Source organism: Balaenoptera musculus, chromosome 11, assembly GCF_009873245.2.
Source record: "Balaenoptera musculus isolate JJ_BM4_2016_0621 chromosome 11, mBalMus1.pri.v3, whole genome shotgun sequence".
Taxonomy (NCBI): Eukaryota; Metazoa; Chordata; class Mammalia; order Artiodactyla; family Balaenopteridae; genus Balaenoptera; species Balaenoptera musculus.
In genome coordinates, this window is record NC_045795.1 from 25403236 (window position 1) to 25421633 (window position 18398).

At 44.0% G+C, this 18398-nt stretch overlaps 1 protein-coding gene across 1 annotated transcript in view; it reads left to right on the top strand.

Moving 5' to 3' along the window:
• Positions 1 to 2389: 2389 nt before the first annotated feature.
• Positions 2390 to 18398, top strand: part of PKHD1 (PKHD1 ciliary IPT domain containing fibrocystin/polyductin) — a 432943-nt gene continuing 416934 nt past the window's right edge. The window contains 7 exon segments of the mRNA XM_036869192.1: positions 2390 to 2519; positions 7898 to 8025; positions 9496 to 9573; positions 10195 to 10339; positions 10578 to 10686; positions 14673 to 14730; positions 18055 to 18133. Coding sequence (XP_036725087.1) covers positions 7974 to 8025; positions 9496 to 9573; positions 10195 to 10339; positions 10578 to 10686; positions 14673 to 14730; positions 18055 to 18133 — 521 coding nt within the window. The 5' untranslated portion in view covers positions 2390 to 2519; positions 7898 to 7973.

The following is an 18398-nucleotide window of genomic DNA, read 5'->3' on the forward strand; positions in this document are numbered from 1 at the left end:
CACACTCATGAGGTCACATTTACAGTGGCACCCACATTTTGATGACTTGTAACTCTGTATTTGCCCATGTGGGAACTTAGTTATCTCTCAGGGCCTATATATCAGTTAGAGTCTGAAGAAATGTGGCCTTAGTGCAGATGTGGAGATGAATCTGAAAGGACAGCAGCTAGGCCTTTGGTCATTATGCTTCCTCTAATTGGAGATCGGTGAGATGCATTTTCATACCACCCCTCCCCAATTACCAAAGCTGCGAGTCCCCAGGAATTCAGAGTGGTGTTGAAATCCAAGGGAAAGGGATCAGAAAATGACCTGCTCCCTTGACCTCCTTGAGTTTGCTTTATAGGCATTTTTTTTGTCTTGAGAATTTCACAAGGTCTTGTAAAAATAGCTTCCTATGGAAGAGTGTCAATGTCTGGGGGTGAGCATGGTTACCTGCCTTGGGGTGGTAGGGGAACCATGCTCTGGTTGCCTTCAGAGACCCAAGCTCAAGATTTTCTTCAGAATTTCTATTTGACAGGGACTTTGGAGTATGATTAGATGGAAGAGTTGGTGGAGGGGACTTGTCTGGAGGTTGTGTTTGCATGACAAACTTAGATATGTGTCTATATTTGAGGGTTTTGCGGTGGATGGAGCTCACAGAGAGGAGTATTTAAGGCTCCCCCAACTTCCATGTGGCAAAGCCACTGCCTGTGGAGTTCTGCAGCTTCTCCTTTCAGGCCTTGGAGCATGAAATGGCTCATTCGACTTCATTTCTTTAACCGTAGAGCTTGATTGCCCACCAGGAAGCTCCTAGAGCACAGAAACCAAAGTCCTACGTATCATTAGGTTTCTTTTAGTCAAGAATAAAGAGACACATCTACCCATAAGAAAATTAGGGTGTTTTAGTCTTGATAGCTAGGCTGCCAAAAAGAATTATAAATATCCATTATAGGCTCTTTACTCAAGGATAGATGGGGTTAATCTCTGGAATCTCTTGTTAAAGTAGCAAGAAATAAAACACGAGTTAAGTCTTAATCACGAGACTTGACTACAATGTAGTAAATGAATCTGATCATGATGTCTCCCCTGTCAGACAGCAAGCACTTTGAGGGCAGAAACTGTGTTATATTCTTTAAAAAAAATAATTTTGGATCATCTAAGTGGTTCATGAATATAATTTTCTTTACAAAAATAAAAATTACCAATAATTTTGAAATCTCCTTTGTCTCCCCAGAACCTGGTCTGTCACCTCTTCCTTATTTCCCACGTGCAAAGCACACAAGTGTGGCTCAGAAGGTGCCTGTGGACCCACAATGGAAGATCTAGAGTGGAACCTGAGGTTCAGTAGGCAGGAGGGTGGCCCAACGACTGACCCCCTAGCTGCCTAACCTGGCCAGGCATTCTCTCTCTACACTACTGGCAGCAGTGCTAGGAAAATCATTCTGCTTGTCGCTCGTTGCCAAGCTGAGATGAACATCAGATTTGGTATAAACTCCCATACTTTCTAGAGGATAGTTCCAGCACTCTTATGAGAGTTGTGCTCTATCTCCATGGATTAAATCTGGTCTTGCTGGGGATGCTTCCCAGGTCCTTTGAGGCAGAGACTCAGGGCTATCAAATTATGCTGGAAAGGCTTCTGTCTCAAAGGAAAGAAGATGAGAATTTCTTCTGGTCAGGAAACACTGGGCATGGACTGACTCGATCAGGAAGCTAGTGATGTGAGTTGGAGTGTATGGTGGGACGGAGACAAGGAAGTCAGATGTGGACCAGGTAAGGAGGTGGTGCTGACCTCCTAGGTCAGCTGCCTGTCTGATTCCTCATCAAGAGAGTCAAGCCAGTGACTGAGACCCATGGTCTGGGTCCTCATAGAAGGTGATGGGGACAAGTCAAGGACTTCCTCTTGGCCAAAAAAAGCAAGGTCAGGAGGGAGGGAGGAAAGTAAAAAACGGGGAGGGCTAGTTGGCCCTTTCTTAGCAAGACTTTGGGTTGATCATCCTCTCTCTGCTTCTTTAGACTCACCCCCAATAGTGAGAATGCCAGCCCGTGGCCGGCACTTACAAGCCATCAATTTCTCTTGATGAAAAGTCATAGACTGCTCATGAATGGGGACCAGCCCTCCGGTGGCCCTTTCTCCTGGGCCTGTGTTTGGTCACTGACTTACTGGCAAATTCTTTCAATCACTGAATGTCTGTTTGTGTCACTGGGTGGACTTTCACTTAAAATTCTTGTCTAGGGCACATGCAGTAAGTGGAGAAAAATGTAGGACACGCTTTCTTTGGTCATTAAAAAAAGACCCTGGGGAAAAAGCCTAAATAGCTTGTGTTAATCATTAAACTTGCCCCATGATCAGCTCTGAACTTTCACTTTGGCGTAGGTTTGGTCGGGACACAAACGAGTTAGGTGAGTTACCTGTGTGGTAGCTGCAGGCTGGGCTCTAACCAGGTAACACGGCCATTGGTTCTTGACAGAGAGAAACAAGGTCATTGGGAAAGGAAAGATAATTTCTCCCTTGAGTCACAACGAGAGAGAAACAGAAAAAGGTACTGTTGGGTTCAGAAATGTCTCTGCTCTGTGTTTTCTAGGTGTTGCCTTTCTTGCCAATGTCGTGGTGAACAAAGGAAATGGGGGGTTTGTAGTAGCAACCTTGCAGCTCTGTCTGTCAAAGTCCCAAAGTGGGGGGAGGCTGGGAGGGGAGGGAGGAAAGGAGAAAGAGGAGGAATGAGGGCAGAGGGGAGAGAGAGACAAAGGGAGAGAGAAGACTTAACCCAATGCACACAGCTCTCCTCTGGTTGAAAATATTCTAGTTAAAAGAATTAAATGTAGGCTGAGTTTGTTCTTAGGAAGAATTAGTGGAAAATCACATAAAGAAAAATACATGTATTATTGATTTGATTGTTCTGTTTTAAAGGAAAAGATGTAGCTCTGAACATAGGGCTTGAAGAAAACCAATGTGTGACTATTTACTTCCATTGTTTTAAGCTTGAAAAAAAATGTTAAAATCACAGTCAGATTGAAAATAGACTCTCTTGTGCCAAGCATATTCTGTTGGGCGTAACAAGCAAATCAGATCCTGTGCTTTTGGACTAAGTAGAAAATACTCCTGGGTACCTTTCTCTAGGCAGTAGATGTATTTCTGAAAATTGAATGTTTTAAAAATGAATCCTATTCCAAATAGGTGTAAAAATGTAGGGAATTTTGCAATTTAAAGGAACACCTGCTGAATCTACTTGAAAACTTTAGAACTCCTCTTGTAAATGCAAGTAGCCTCCACTCCTACCCCATCCACTGGGGACTTGTTGGCAGGTACACAGATTATTTGCCTCTGTTTTCCCAGCTCCTAGCACAGTGCCCAGCATATATTAGGTGTATGATAAGTGTTTGTGGGGTTGAATTAACTAGAGATGATTTTATCCATTGCACTAACTTAATCAGGACATACCCATAAGATATGTTTTAAAAAAAAATAAATTTATTTATTTTATTTTATTTATTTTATTTTTGGCTGTGTTGGGTCTTCGTTGCTGTACGCGGGCTTTCTCTAGTTGCGGCGAGTGGGGGCTACTCTTCATTGCGGTGCGCAGGCTTCTCATTGTGGTGGCTTCTCTTGTTGTGGAGCACGGGCTCTAGGTGTGCGGACTTCAGTAGTTGTGGCATGCGGGCTCAGTAGTTGTGGCTCATGGGCTCTAGAGCGCAGGCTCAGTAGTTGTGGTGGCACGTGGGATCTTCCCGGACCAGGGATCGAACCTGTGTCCCCTGCATTGGCAGGCGGATTCTTAACCACTGCGCCACCAGAGAAGCCCATACACATAAGATACGCTTATTCTAAGTTTTTTGTAGATATTCTTTTTCTGGGCATTTATCTTGGCTTTTACTTTTTTGAAATGGTATAACTATTTTTTCTGGTCTCAGTGTTTTCTTAATCCTCCTGTATCAATGAAAGGGATCCATTACATCGATGATAGAAAGTTAACACGTGAAGCCTTGCCTCTGCTGCAGGACACTCTGCAGACTTTGCAGGAACATCTGCAGGGAAGAGGATGGGCAGTGAATCCACAGAACACTCAAGGCCCAGGCATCACTGTAAAGTTGTTGGGAGTTGTGTGGTCGGCTAAGACTCAAGTTGTCCCAGAAGCTATAACTAAGATGTAAGCCTATCCAAGCCCTAAGAGTATGAAATAGATACAAGTCTTTGTAAGGGTTTTGGAGATTTGGAGGACTTTTATTGCCCACCGGGCACAATGCCTCTGTCCCTTATACAACCTGGCAAAAAAAGGGCACATGTGGAACTGAGAGTCAAAACCACTAGCTACCTATGAGCAGGCAAGAATACTAGTGAAGCAGATTAAAGCTCTGGGCATCTCCCAAGCAGGGCTACCATGAGTTATATGTGTCTGTGACTCCAGAAAGTGTCAACTGGGCCCTGTGGCAGAGACAACAGAAGGAAAGAGTGTCCCTAGGGTTTTGGTCCCAGCTCTAGAAGGTGGCAAAACTCTGATATGCCCCCAGACAGCAACAGCTCTAGCAGTGTACACAGCATATCATGGTAAGAACTTCCCTTCCTTTCAAGGGGTGGATTGAGAATATGTTCCATCAACCCACATTTGCCATGACTCAAAGGCCCAGTTTGACTAAGTGGCATGTCTCTGTGTAGCAGGGGAACACCTTGTCCACCAGGACCCTGTCTCTAGAAATGTGAGTGCTCCTAGGCCCTGTAGAATATGTAGATCCTTCAAATGCCCCCTCTGGCAATCAGGAAGGTGATTGAAGCAACTGACACTTCAGTAGCCACAGCAGATTGGGTACATAGGAAGAGCAGCCACTGTAACACCTGGGTAAGATGGCATATTGCCAAGGATGCTGGATTGCCCTTGAAATGCAGTGACTTGGTTAATGCAAGTAACGGCATGTCCTATATGTTCTAAACAACACCCAAAGCAACTTCTAAAGAGGTCTGGTACCATCTACTGGAGTTTCCAACTGGTGAAGGATTGGTAAATTGATTATATTGGGCCCCTCTCTCTGAGGGAGGGTTCTAAATATGCCTTGGTTTCTATGAACACTGCATCTGGCCTAACCCAAGCTTTCCTCGGTCTCTGCACAAACAAGGCTGCCACCATTAGGGGATTAGAGAACCGAGGACTATGTTTGGGTATCCTCATCCAAAAGACAGTGATTGATGGGGCACAGTTCAAAGGTCATGATATGCAAGACTGGGCAAAAGAACATGACATGAATGGAGGTTCCATCTCCTCTATAACCTGTAAGAAGTAGGGTTAGTAAAAAGGAAAAGTGGAATATTAAAGCAACAGATTAAATTAGTAACAGGTAAAGCCACCTTGACTGGATGCACTAAAGTACTATCCTAGGCTTTAATATAGTTGATCAACCAGTAAAACCTGTTGCCCCGTGTATGAGACTGAGCACCCTTACCAAGACACCCAACACTGTAAAGGTACAAAAGTCATGGGAGAAGGCCATTGCCCTGACTCTCACCATGTGTCAACGTGCTATGCTGCTGATAATAGCAAGCCCTATCACACCTTCCCAGGTATCCTAAGACATTATCTACTGGAATTTACAAAGGGACATCCCACCAGGACAGGTGAATTACTTCAGTCTCCACAGGATCCCATTGTCCTGTTACCAGCCAGACCTATGGAAATGTACTACATCTGGAATGGAACTGGCACCATGGGAAAGAGGGGAGAAGGTGCGGTCCTGGTATGGCATATCCCCCAGTCCATTTCCTCATGCCTAACAGGGCTGCCTTCCCTGGCCTTGTATGGTATACACAACCAGGTCAAGTTTCCAAACTTTCCAACCTCCCTTTCCTCAAGACCAGATGGGCATGTCTGTTTTCCACTGGTGCCATTGTTTGGCTGCTGCCTTTGTTCCCTCCATTGGCCTGGAGCACATAGAAGCTGTTACTAAATTCACCCAACAGTCCTTAAATGATAGTCAACAAAGCCCGTCCTTACAGAACACTGAAATGTCCCTAATGAGAAAAGCTGTCCTCCAGCATAGGATGGCCTCGGACACTATCCCTGCCTTGCAAGGAGGCACCTGAGCCATTATCCAAGCAGAATGTTGCATGTTTGCACCTGATGAATCTGCTGATGCATCATCTTTATTAAATCACATGAGGACACAAGTGAACTTCCTGAGTGATCTGACCACCAACCCAGGGAACTTGATAAATCAGTGGTTCAGATCATGGAGCTCTTGGTGGAAAAAAAGGTTACTTATGTTGGGAATGCTAATCTGTGTTTTCTCTTGCATGTGCCTATACTGTTGCTGTGGCCTCTATCTCCTATGCAGCCAGAAAGCTGCCAAAGGAGCCCCCTCCATGCTGGTGAAACCCTTTGCTGACATCTCAGGGCACAACTCGGAAGAGGGGGCAAGTGAGATTGTTAGAGCTGGTCATGAGGGGCAGACTGCTGGAGGAGGTCATGCACAGGGCGTGACCACCAGTTGACCTGCAAGCAGACCCCGGGCAATTGGAGGCTCCTCACCCCCTCCCTGTCCTTGAAATGTACATTCTGCCCACAGGTCCCACAGCCGGAGCCGTTTTCAAGGATGCAGTTTTGAGAGAGTCAGGTGGTGCTGAGACCGCTGGGATTGAACACGTGACTGAATCCCACTGAAGTCTCTATAAACGTTTAAGATTGTGGGGGGTGTGGAGATCTACTCATCTCGCTGACACCCACGACAAGCCTCGTTTGTAAGTTTTCCTGAAACCTGACACCTGCCAATCTGGAGTGTCTGCCTCTTTCTAAGGTCTCTCCTTGCCCTCTGTGTTTGGGGGCTGGTTAATTTATGAACCAACACAGGGACAGATTACGTGGAGAGGCGGCTCCCAAGCTGGGCCCTGATTCAGGCCAGGAGTTCACTGGGGCACAAGAAAATTTGGGGAATCCAGAAAGCGACCAGCAGGATCCAAGGTAGAGGCTGCCGCGTGGGAAGCTTGTCTGGGAGACGGTGGGGAGAACAGCTTCGCTGCGGTGCTGGGGTCACCTAGGAGAGCAATGCGAGGGGAAGTTGCAAAGGTGGGGGGCAGATCATGGTGGGACTGCAAAGTCAGAGAGAGGGCTTTCCTTTGGAAGCAGAGAACCCTCCAAAAGAAAACTGAAGTTCGTGGGCATCTCCTTTGTGCCAGGCCCTGTGCTAATTTCTTTATGTATCTATCGTCTCAGTTAATCTTGATAAAAATCTTACCAAGTGTTCTTATCGTCATTTTTGAAGTGACAGAGGTTTTGCTTTGAATTGAAAGCTTTAAGCAGGAGAAGGGCACAGTGAACGCAGAGTTTAAAGAGGATGATCCGGGCATCGTGGATTGAGGTAGAGGGACCTGGGGTCATAGGGTCCAGTTTGGAGGGTCCAGGTTTTTCTTCCTGTTTCTTGCCTTCCTGTTTCCTCTGCTGTGAGGATAAGATAATTTCCCCCAAATTTCCATTAACACCATTTTTTTTTCAACTTGTTACCATGTTTAACATTTGCTTTAACTCTTTACTCTTTTTGTGTTGATTGGTTCCTAGAGGACTGAGACTTCCAGAAAACAAAACAAAACAACCCGCACTCCCTCTCCGTAATCGCCATTAACTAGTATTTTGAATCTGGAATTCATTTATTTTAAAAATTTAAGTGTTTATTTAATAATGAATTAAGGAAAGAGGTTATTATTACTTACCCAGCTTAAACATGCATAAAATAAGTCAGTGGGACAAGGGGGTAGAATAATGATAATTTTATGTAAGATTCTTAGATTATCCTTTTCTTCCAAGCTTGGGAAGATGGTGGGTCCCTCTGAAGACTCTAGGGTCATATTGATATAATTTCCTTAATTTCCCAAGTTTTAACGAAGCAAAGCAATTGTATCTAAGCAAAAGTGATAGTAATTTTTCATTTTGTTTTTATAAAGCTCTGCTGCTCCAATCAAAATTGAAAATGTGTTTAATGTCTGAACAATTTTGAAAGGATTGATTTAAGTGAACAAGATGACTGGCTGGCTGGTCTGTCTGACAAGTATCAAAATACTACTTTTAGCAGGTGAGTTGGATGTGTTTTGAAGGGATTTTGGATAGAATGCAGCAGGTTACCTTGAGAACTAATTTATTGATACTTAAATATTACTTTGGGAGGAAGTGTTAAAGTATCTCCTCTAGGTTTAAATTTTCTCTGCTTAATAATTTTTTTCTGTTTAGTAGTTGAGGTTATATATTAAATAGTTATAAATATATACTTTAATTTTTAACAGCCAGTGGAAGTTGCTGTTAAGTCTAGAGCTTTTAGTAATAACTTACAACCTTCCTTTTATAATTTCTTTTTGAGCCATTCAATGCAATTCTTTTTAGATTTTATTACTTTATCTTCCCAAGGGGGAGGAGCTTATCTTGTCTTAGTGATTAATGACCAATAAAAATTTCCTTTTCTCAAATCAGGTCTCTAGTTTTCTCAGTGACTTTGGTTATCCTCTGTATCTTTTTATGGCATTTGTTTTTGATCTTCTTAAGGTAGAAGTATCTAGTACACCTTTGAAGGGTGAGCATGAGCCTATGTGGCCAGGGCTGCCACGAATGGTTGTGTCGATGTGAATGATTCTTCACCGCTCTTGGTCGTGCAGAGCGCCACCTGCATAAATGTACATAAATGTACAAAGCCCTGGGCTAGCCAGAGTTAGCGTGGCTTGGATGATCCTTTAACTGTTCTGATATAGAAACCGAAAAGTGTTCTGTAGACCTCACTGAGGAGCTAACTGATTTTTGCTGGCTTTACCTCGGACAAGGCATGTCCATCCAGGATCATCTTCAAAAATAAGGCATTGATAAGGTCATGCTCAGCCCATAGTCTCTATGCGAGAACCCAGTCTAGCCTAGTGTGTAAGTCTATAGTGGGCTTTTAAAAAAATTCTGGCACTGATTCATGCTTCAGCCCCTCTCTGAGCAGGCAAAGCAAAAATCTAGAGAATGCTGTGTCTCTTTGGGGAGTCATTCTGATCATGTATTCAAAAGGGAGAAACTAGAGGATGATGCCGTAAGCAGGAGGACTGAAATAGGGATAACTTCCAGAACTTTCTCCTCTTCTCTGGGAAGTGGAAATCTAAGAAATAAGTGGTAACAGTTAAATATGACCACCTAATTAAAGAGTGGGAAAGAGAGAAGACATTTTATGGATTCAGTTAGGAACCAAATGTATCCTGGAGGCTTTTGCAAAGGAAGTGGAAATTCAGGATTGTCCTGGTGAACACAGGGTTTTTGGATGTCTAAGATAAGAAGATCAGTCAAAACTTTCCTTAAAATGGGAGGAAGGTGTGGTCCCCAGACCAGTAATACCAGCAGCACCTGGTGAGAACTGTAAATTCTTGGGATCCACCACAGACCTACTGGATGGGAAATTCTGGGGGTCGGTCCAGCGATCTGTGCTGTATGAAGCCCTTGTGGTGATTCTGAGGAATGCTCAAAGGAAGCCGGTGGATTGAATTTGCACACTGAAGCCAGTGTTTCTCCTACTCACTTATAGTGCCTTGTCTGAGTGTCCACATTGAACCTGAAGAAGGCAGCCTCGCCGGAGGAACGTGGATCACTGTCATTTTTGACGGTAGGTTTGGGCCTTACCGAATGCAAGTTTCTTATTTATCGATCTAAAGAATCCTAAAGAATGAGTCTTTGGTGTTCTTCCTTGTCTAAGGACAGATGTAAAAGAGGTCTGGAAGGGAGATGGACCAACTGACCAACTTCTATGTTACCAGATGCCCACATGCTAATGTCACATCACACCATTATATGTCTGTGTCCACTTCCTTATCCCAAGCTGTGGGGTGGAACTCTAGGAACCCTAATGGGATGATACCCACGTAGCACAGAACTTGGCAATGTGACCCTCAGAACCTTGGTTAGCTTCCTTGTCGATAATCCTACATATGGGAGCTTCTAAGCCATGGCTCAGTGCATCCATCTATACCACTGGAAAAGAGTAACTTTGAGGGTTGGAAAATTCTTTCCTGGATTTAAGTGGATGGACCTGAAGAGAGAATTCAGAAAAAAAATAAAGTCATAAAGAAGCACACTCATTCACACAGCCTTCGGAAATGAGAAATATTACTTTTAACCCTTAGGTAAACTCAGGGCCTGCCATTGCTCCCGTGTGGCAGGTTTTTGTATTACCCCGTGTGGATTACTGCTCTGTTCAGCCTGAGACTCCACTCTCCCCTGTGTTTAGGTTTGGAGCCAGGTCTCCTATATCCTGCCAACGGCTCTCAGCTGGAGATCCACCTGGTGAATGTGGCTGTACCCATGCTGCCCATCATACCCTGTGACATCTCTCCTGTCCTCCTGGATTTGCCGGTAGTGATGTGTAGGACCAGGTACACCTGCCCGGGAATGAGAAGACCGGACAGGATGAGTGCTTTGCTCATCTCAGTAGCTTTCAGTGGCAAATTAGAGCAACTCCTGCCATGAAAGGCAGGAAAGGTGAAATACAGGACTCCTGGGTTAGCTCTGTTTCGCAGCTGCAGGGGGGAAATTTGAAGTGGTCAAGTGGGGCTGCCAGCTTTGGCAATTCATAGTCTTTGATTCAAAAGGATTGCCACTTTCTGCCCTCAGATCTCTGCTGTCCGAAGCACATGAAGGTCTGTATTACCTGGAAGTGCAGGCTGGGGGACAGGTCGTAGGCAGCCCAAGTTCAGGACCACGAGACAGCTGCACTTTCAAGGTGGGTACTAAGCATGGAGGAATGTGTGTTTGCCTGGTCTGAGAGTGTGCTTGCGCTATCGACAAGCAGGTTATAAATCAGCTGGGGAGTCTTTCTGCTTTGCCAGGATGAGAGGAACAGGTGGATGATAGTTACGGAGTTTCTGAGACTATCTTAAGAAGGTAAGTATTGAGCATGTGTATGTCAGGCTCTCGCTAAGTGCTTTATGCACGTTCATTTAATGCTTACAACAATTTTATGGGGTAGCTTTTTATTATCCTGCTTTTACGGATGAGCAACCTGGGGCTCAGGGAGATTAAATAATTTGCCCATGTCATCTAGTTTGTAAATTGCAGAACCAGGATTGGAACCTGCCTCTAAATCCTCACTTATACTGAAGTCCATAGAGGAGCCACAAAGATTACCATTGTGCATCAGTGTTTCATTTTACAGCTGAGATCATCCGGAGTGTAAACATGGGGAAGGGACTCAGGGACCCAAGTTCCGCCTTCCTCTCTGCTTCACGGTTGATTTCTGCTTCTTCTTCCAACCCTAGACCGAAAGGGCATGTGCTGTTGGAATTCTCCTTTGAGCTCAGAGAGAGCAAAAAGCAAGCAGATAGAGAGAGTTTATGAGTCGATGCCTGGCTTATTTTAGAGCTTCCAGATGCATTAATTTTATGTTGGGGCTTCATTTTATGTTGTTGAGTCTACTGTCCATTTCTGATTGATTTTACACTAAAATGCTCTCTGAAAGCATAGGTTCTAGACTTTCCATAAAATGCAGCAGCTTGGCAGGGTTGTACTTGCCTCAGGGAGCCTCTGTTTAAGAGCAGTTCCTAATAACACAATTTAGTTATTAATCAATGCTCCTTTACAACAAGACTTCATCTTCTAAATTCATCTCTCATACGATCCACATTTTACATAGGCAATTCATCTTTAGAATTTGGAATTTGCCATCAATTCACACTTAACAACTTGTTTCTTACTCCAAAAGAATCTTGTTTTCCAGAATTTTGCTTTTGCACGTATGCGGCAGAAAGACAAAAAAAAATTTTTTGGTTAAGACCCACACCAGCACCTCTACATTGTATCAGTGAATAAAACAGAAGAGAGACGGCCGAGCATGGTCCTTAATCACTGTGCTGCTTTTGGTTTTGATGTCCTTTCACCCCAGATAATAGTTTTCCTACTTATTAAAAGACCGGTAAGGAGAGAGAGGGGAAAGAAGAGAAACACTTCCTAAAATTGCACATAAAAGAAAGCAAGTCCTCCGGTGGTTCCACTAGCTTGGTGAATTGATGAAATATCACCAGGGGATGCAGTTAATGAGAGGCATTCTGAGCTGAAGGAAACCCAGTGTCTCTCTTTGTTTGGGGGCTGGGGCTGGGGGAACCATATGTATTAAAAATTAATTCCACCTCTCCAGTCCACTCCAAAGAGCCTGCTGCAGGCACTGACAAGTTTGAACAACTCACAGAAGGTTTATCAAGCAGCTGGTAGCTGCGGCTTTATCGTTCTCATCCTCTGCTTTTCGGCTCCCCCCACCTTGCTGCTGCCGACCCCACTCGGGCTCAGGGATCAGCCTGCAGGAAGCTGGATTTGGAAGCTCATTAATTTTTCACTTTGTCATGTCTCTAGCTTTTTGGGTGACCAGAGACCTGTTTCTCTTAGAAAAGTGCCATTTTATACTGTGTCAGCTCAGAGAGATTCACAAGTGAAGCCTGTTTTGAGGTTTCACTCTGAGCCTGCCCTGCCACTCTCTGAGGACCTGGGAGGGAGTGATGCAGAAGTCGCCTTATTTCCCCTGCACTTCTGGTGGAAGGCTCTCAGCCTGAAGGATAGACCTTGCATTTTTTTTTTTAAAACATCTTTATTGGAGTATAATTGCTTTACAATGGTGTGTTAGTTTCTGGTGTATAACAGAGTGAATCAGCTATATATGTACATATATCCCCATATCTCCTCCCTCTTGCATCTCCCTCCCACCCTCCCTATCCCACCCTTCTAGGTGGTCACAGAGCACGGAGCTGATCTCCCTGTGCTATGCGGCTGCTTCCCACTAGCTATCTGTTTTACATTTGGTAGTGTATATATGTCCATGCCACTCTCTCACTTCGTCCCAGCTTACCCTTCCCCCTCCCCATGTCCTCAAATCCATTCTCTATGTCTGCGTCTTTATTCCTGTCCTGCCCCTAGGTTCTTCAAAACCATTTTTTTTTAGATTCCAAATGTATATGTGTTAGCATATGGTATTTTAGACCTTGTATTTTAAGTTGGAAGTTGAGAGATGTGTTTCCTTGTGTGGTTTGGATTCAGTTGTTCCATCTGCCTCAGTTTCTAACATCTGGAAGATGGGCAGTAACCACTGCTCTGTATCATGAAGCTCCTATGATAAAGTTCCAGTGGGAATGACAATGGTATGAAGGGTGTCCCAGTAGGAGTTGAAGGTCTGGGTGCAGGAGGAGGCTGGCAGGGGGGTAGTGTGCGTTTGGCAGGTGTGTGTGGAGTTGCATTAATCTTTATCCTTCAGTGAGATCAGAGCCAGCTCCCAAACTGTGAGGTCACAGCATTCTTATTTTGACCTCTTAACTGTACATATTTTCTGTGAACTCTTTTCTAACCCTTTCTGTTAGGAAGGGAGGAAACAAGCCTTGATGACAGACTGTACAGCCATGTGAATCAATACATAAAACCTGCACTTGCCAAGCCGCCATCAGCTTTGTTAAAATGTCTGTTGATTCTCCATGTCTGATGAGGGTTGTTGATTAACACCAGAGTTATTCTTTATTGCTCTTCTCCCTGGGAAGGTGGACTCCTGGGGTGCTGGAAGCAGACCAAGCAAAACAATTTGCTGTCTTTGTTTTGCAAATGGGAGGTACAGTAGGTTAGGAGAGTGAAGGTGGTCTAGGCATCTAGAGTAGGATGGGGGTGAAGGTAGCAGGAAGGGGAGACCAGGTCTCTTCCTGGGTGAGTCATTAGCCCATGGGTCAAACCTTGGCCAGGTCAGTCCATCCTTATGATTCTCTCTTTTTTCATTCTGGCCCTGACTGTGAAATGCTCTAATCTGGAACTAACCCAGAGGCCTATAGGTGAGATGGAGTTCCCGGAATTGTCTCCTTCTCTCCTCTGCTTCCAGGCAGTGTATCAGTCATCTCAGAAGGGGCCACTCCATTCATTCACAAAAATGTAAATGTCTTTTACATAGCAGGCTGTGCCCAGGGATACAACCAATGACTGAGCCAGGCATTGCCCCTGCCTTTCTGGAGCTTATAGTTAGTTAGCAGTTGATGTGCTTCAGGGGGTGAGGGCATCACAGGATGACTTGAGTGCCAGGACCAGGCTTCTCCAGGCTCCTGCCTCTCCAAACAATGCTGGTTTTCTCTTTGGAGAGTAACGTTGCTTCTCATTCCTTGCATCCTTTGAATCATTTTCCTCCCAACAGGCACCTTCCATTTTCCCAAACAAACTTCCCTTGCGTATCTCTCCAACTTCCAATTTTTCGTAGCTTGCTAATCCCTACCAAGGTGCTGGCTGATAATAATTTAATTTGCAATCCTTTTTATCTAAATAAGCAAACTATTGTCTAGAAAAATTAAAAAAAACCTTCAAGACCCCAAGATATCAAGTTGCAATAATGGAATTAAAAGGTTGGTATTTTAAAGCATGGCCTGCCTACCTTTCCTTTGGTAAAACATGTTCCTGGTATGGCAGGTGGGCAAGTAGAAACAGACTTGCCCAGGTGTGAGTGATATGGTGCAGGGAAGACATATGACCTTGATCAGATTCCCTTGACCTCATCTATGGAAGAACTATAACAATGTCTGTTATCTCTGCTTCACAGAAATATCGTGAAGATGAAAGGAGATAGATGTAAGGTGATTTGAGGAAATGCAACCACTTGCTGCCTTAGATGAACGCTCTGTGAGGAATGACTTAGGCTTCTTGTGTATGTGACTGTGATGTTCTAATGAAATGCTCACTGTGATAACATTTTCTAAACAGTTTTCCAGGGCACAGACACCCATTGTTTACCAAGTTAATCCACCAAGTGGAGTTCCAGGTAAGAAATCTCCTATTAAGATAGCAATAAATATAAATCCCTTTGCTGAAGCTTATTGCAAACTCTTCTACCCAGGTGGATGGTTTCTATAAACAGAAAATTTTAACTGCTTCTCTGATGCTGTTTTGAAAATAAGCATCAATCTCTGGTTTATTTTTAACCTGGTTTGGTTTCACCTCTGGGCACTTTTGCTCTATTACTTCACTGATAACCAAAGGAATCTTAACATGAAAAGAAAAAGAGGCCAGCAAAATCAAACCAGGTGTTGCTGGAGAATGGAGAATATAGACATCATCGTCACTCCTAACTTTATAATCATCCACATAATAGCAAACATTTATTGACCCTTCCTGGGAGTCAGGTTCTGTTCTAGGCTTTATTATTTATGTTATATCATTAGATCCTCACAACACCTGATGATATAGGAACTATTAGTATTTCCATTTTGGAGGTGGGGAAATGAGGTACCAAAAGGCTAAGTTATTTGCCTAAAGTCGTAATGAGTGGTGCAGCTGAGATTTGAATGCAGACAGTCAGAATCCAGAGTGGGCCCCTGTACCTTACATTTTATTTTGTGTTGAGCCAAGTTGGGTACCACTTGGAAGGCCATTAACCCTGGTCCTGATCCTGGGGGTTTGTTTATGAGTTAGAGAGCACACTTACATGCAGAGACTAGGAAGACAGAAGAGAAGAGAGAGAACGCTGGGAGGGTGGTTGTAAAAGAAGGAGTTGCAACTAAGAAACACTTACTTAAAAGTAAGTAGTAAACAGAGCTGGGATCACATATAATTTGCTGTCTGATTCTTGACAAATTCCTACATCACTTTCAGGTTTTATTTGTTCAGGGTTTCCAGATGGTATAAGTATGGGGATACAAGTTGCTCAATTTTTACATGTGGTTGCATCTCAATGCATAAACTGATCTAGTTGTTTCGAACGGTTCAAGAATGTCAAAATGAATCTCTGAGTCACTGAAAAGTGTCTGTACTTTTGGTGTGTGTGTGTATGTGTGTTTGTATAGACACAGATGATGTATGTGTGTATTTAAATTACATCCTGAAGAATATGAATTCGGCCTTGTCTTATTAAGGCACGTTATTCACAGATCTGTTCCTTTCCGTTCGTCTGAATAATCAAGACGTGATCATGTTTTATTAAAAAGAGTTGTGGTCTGTGAAAGCCACATGCCGTCATTTTGTCCCCCCCTGCTCTGGTGTTGTTAGAAAACTCCCGTTCTGATGGCAGAAACCTTGTTAGGTTGAGGGTTGAGGAGGAAAGCCCGCCGTGAGAGGTGTGACATGGGGCATCAGCTGGCGCCCAGATCTGTCAAGCCCATTTCTCCCACCCAGTTTGAGTTCTGCACACTGGCTCCTCCACCTTCGGGGAGAACGATTGGTGGCTGGGCTGGTTGGAGTGGTCCCTCCGGGCAGGATCCACACGGCTGAATCTTTGAAATCACTTTCCAGACGATTAGTCTCATCTCCTTTGGGAAGCCTGCCCAGAGTAGCAGACAGGGAGATGGGGGAGGTGGCAGAGACAGGAGAGATGTTTTGTGAGCAGCTGAATTCCCATATGTGGTTAACAGTCCTCCACTGTGACGCGGAATCCCCCCTCCCCGCCCAGCACACGGTCTGGCTTAGCCATTTGTCAGCTGCTGTTTGTTGGGCTTCTTTGTTTAGAAACAAAACAAAAACTCCCAGGAATTCCTAGTTTCTATAACCTGTTATTCGTTTGTAAAATTGTGCCCATCAGTTGTAGAAATCATGCCTGTCAAAGCCAGGAAATCCATCGGTTAGCCCTAGTAAAATGAAGAATTATTTTGCTAGCTGGCAACAGTAGCCGAGACCTTCAGACTCCGGGCTTCTGCCAGTTCCACAACCTTTGTCCAAGTCACTGAATTTCCTCTTTCTACCCGCTCTCTGGTCAAGTGTCTGCCATACTTCCTGGAAGGTTTCCACTGTTTTAGGGCCAGTCATCCAATGACTGCAGATAAAAGTCACTTCCTATTAATAAAACACATGCACAGTATGTAGGGAAGCCTTACTTCTTGCTCATGTTCTTTCGTGGTCTGAAGTGTAGCCATGAGGAGACCCAGAGTCCTCTGAATTCAGTGACCTCATGAGCCCCAAAGATGCCCTCTTCTCTTCTATTTGTGAGGTTTCGCCTCATTAACCAACACCTCTCTTACCTCTCAGTGTTGTGATGCTGGAAGAGTACAGCCTTGATGGTTAAATTCCGTAATTACTTGGAAGGCACACACTTCCATGTTGTGGGGTTGTGTGGTGAACTTTAACTTGCTCTGGTGTGTTTGCTTAAAACCTTGCTTTATGCATTTCCGCGGAACTGAATTTAGGTGTTTTTCAACTCTGGAGGAAAGCAACTCATGTAGCATCAGGTATGGGCCCCAAACTCTTTCTGAGAAGGGGCTACTCTAGATTTCTTTCCCAGATCCTCTGAGCAGAGAAGGTGGGGGTAATGCTGAGAGTTCCCCTTGATGAAAGGGGGTTGTTGATGCCTGCACCCCCATTTTTATGAACTCAAAAGAGGCGAGTATCAAGGAAAAACTTGCTACCCAATGGGAATCCCTACACATTGCATAGAGGAGACCCAGCAGTGGAAGTCATCCATTTATCCGTGGACAAGGCAGATGCCAACTCTCTTTGGATCCCCATTTTGCCTGATCTTTGAACATGAGCATATTTGTTGAATTAATTGCATGTGCAGTGGCCCATCCTTTAAGCCATAACTCTGTTGCTTTCTCGTGCCCTTCTTTCTGACTTCCTTCCATTTGATTCATCCATGACATTCATCTTTTGTACTCTGAGATACAGAAAGAAGTTTAGTATCTTTGACTATCTATCCAGATCGTGTGATACGAGCTTCCTCTTATCACATGTATCCAGAGGAAAGTCTCATGAAGCATGGAGCACCCCCAAAGAATATTATTTTTAAATCCCATGTGGGTGGATGGTCTACACACAGCCAAGAGAGTGGAACAAGGCAGTGTGTTTAAATTGGCCCCTCCCTGCCTCCCTTCCTGGGACTGTGAAGAAGCCCTGATATTCCTTCTGTGCTCCATACATACATGAATAAGTCCACAATGGCAATGATTCATTATTTTTGCCTCTTTGATATTTAATATCGATGAATGGATTATACTTGGTGATCCTTTCCTGTTGTACCGTTTATAAAAATGTATTAATATTCTGAGTCATGACCAGCTTGGCCATTTTGAGTAGAGGTAACAAAAGAGAAATACAGTTTACGTTATATATTTAGAGTGTGAGCTAAGTAGATTAATTGAAAAAAATGTTTTTCAAACAGGAAACCTTATACATGTGTATGGCTGGATTATCACCGGAAGGTCGGAAACCTTTGATTTTGATGCCGAGTACGTTCATAGGTAAGCGTGTGCTTGTTTCTGTGTTCAACTAGTTACAGATATGCTGGATTGATTCCTGAGACCAGCTTCCCCGATAACAATAAATTGTAAGCAGCTGGCACGGAATTCCTCTTTTCCTCTTTGCAGTTTACGGTCCCTCGTGAGCTGGGCTTCAACAAACTTGGTTAATGTAATTGCGACTGGTCGATTAAGTTGGTCCATTTATTTACTGACAACTAGTCACTCTGGGCGCAGTGTGAGTTGTACTGTAATTGCATCTGTGGAT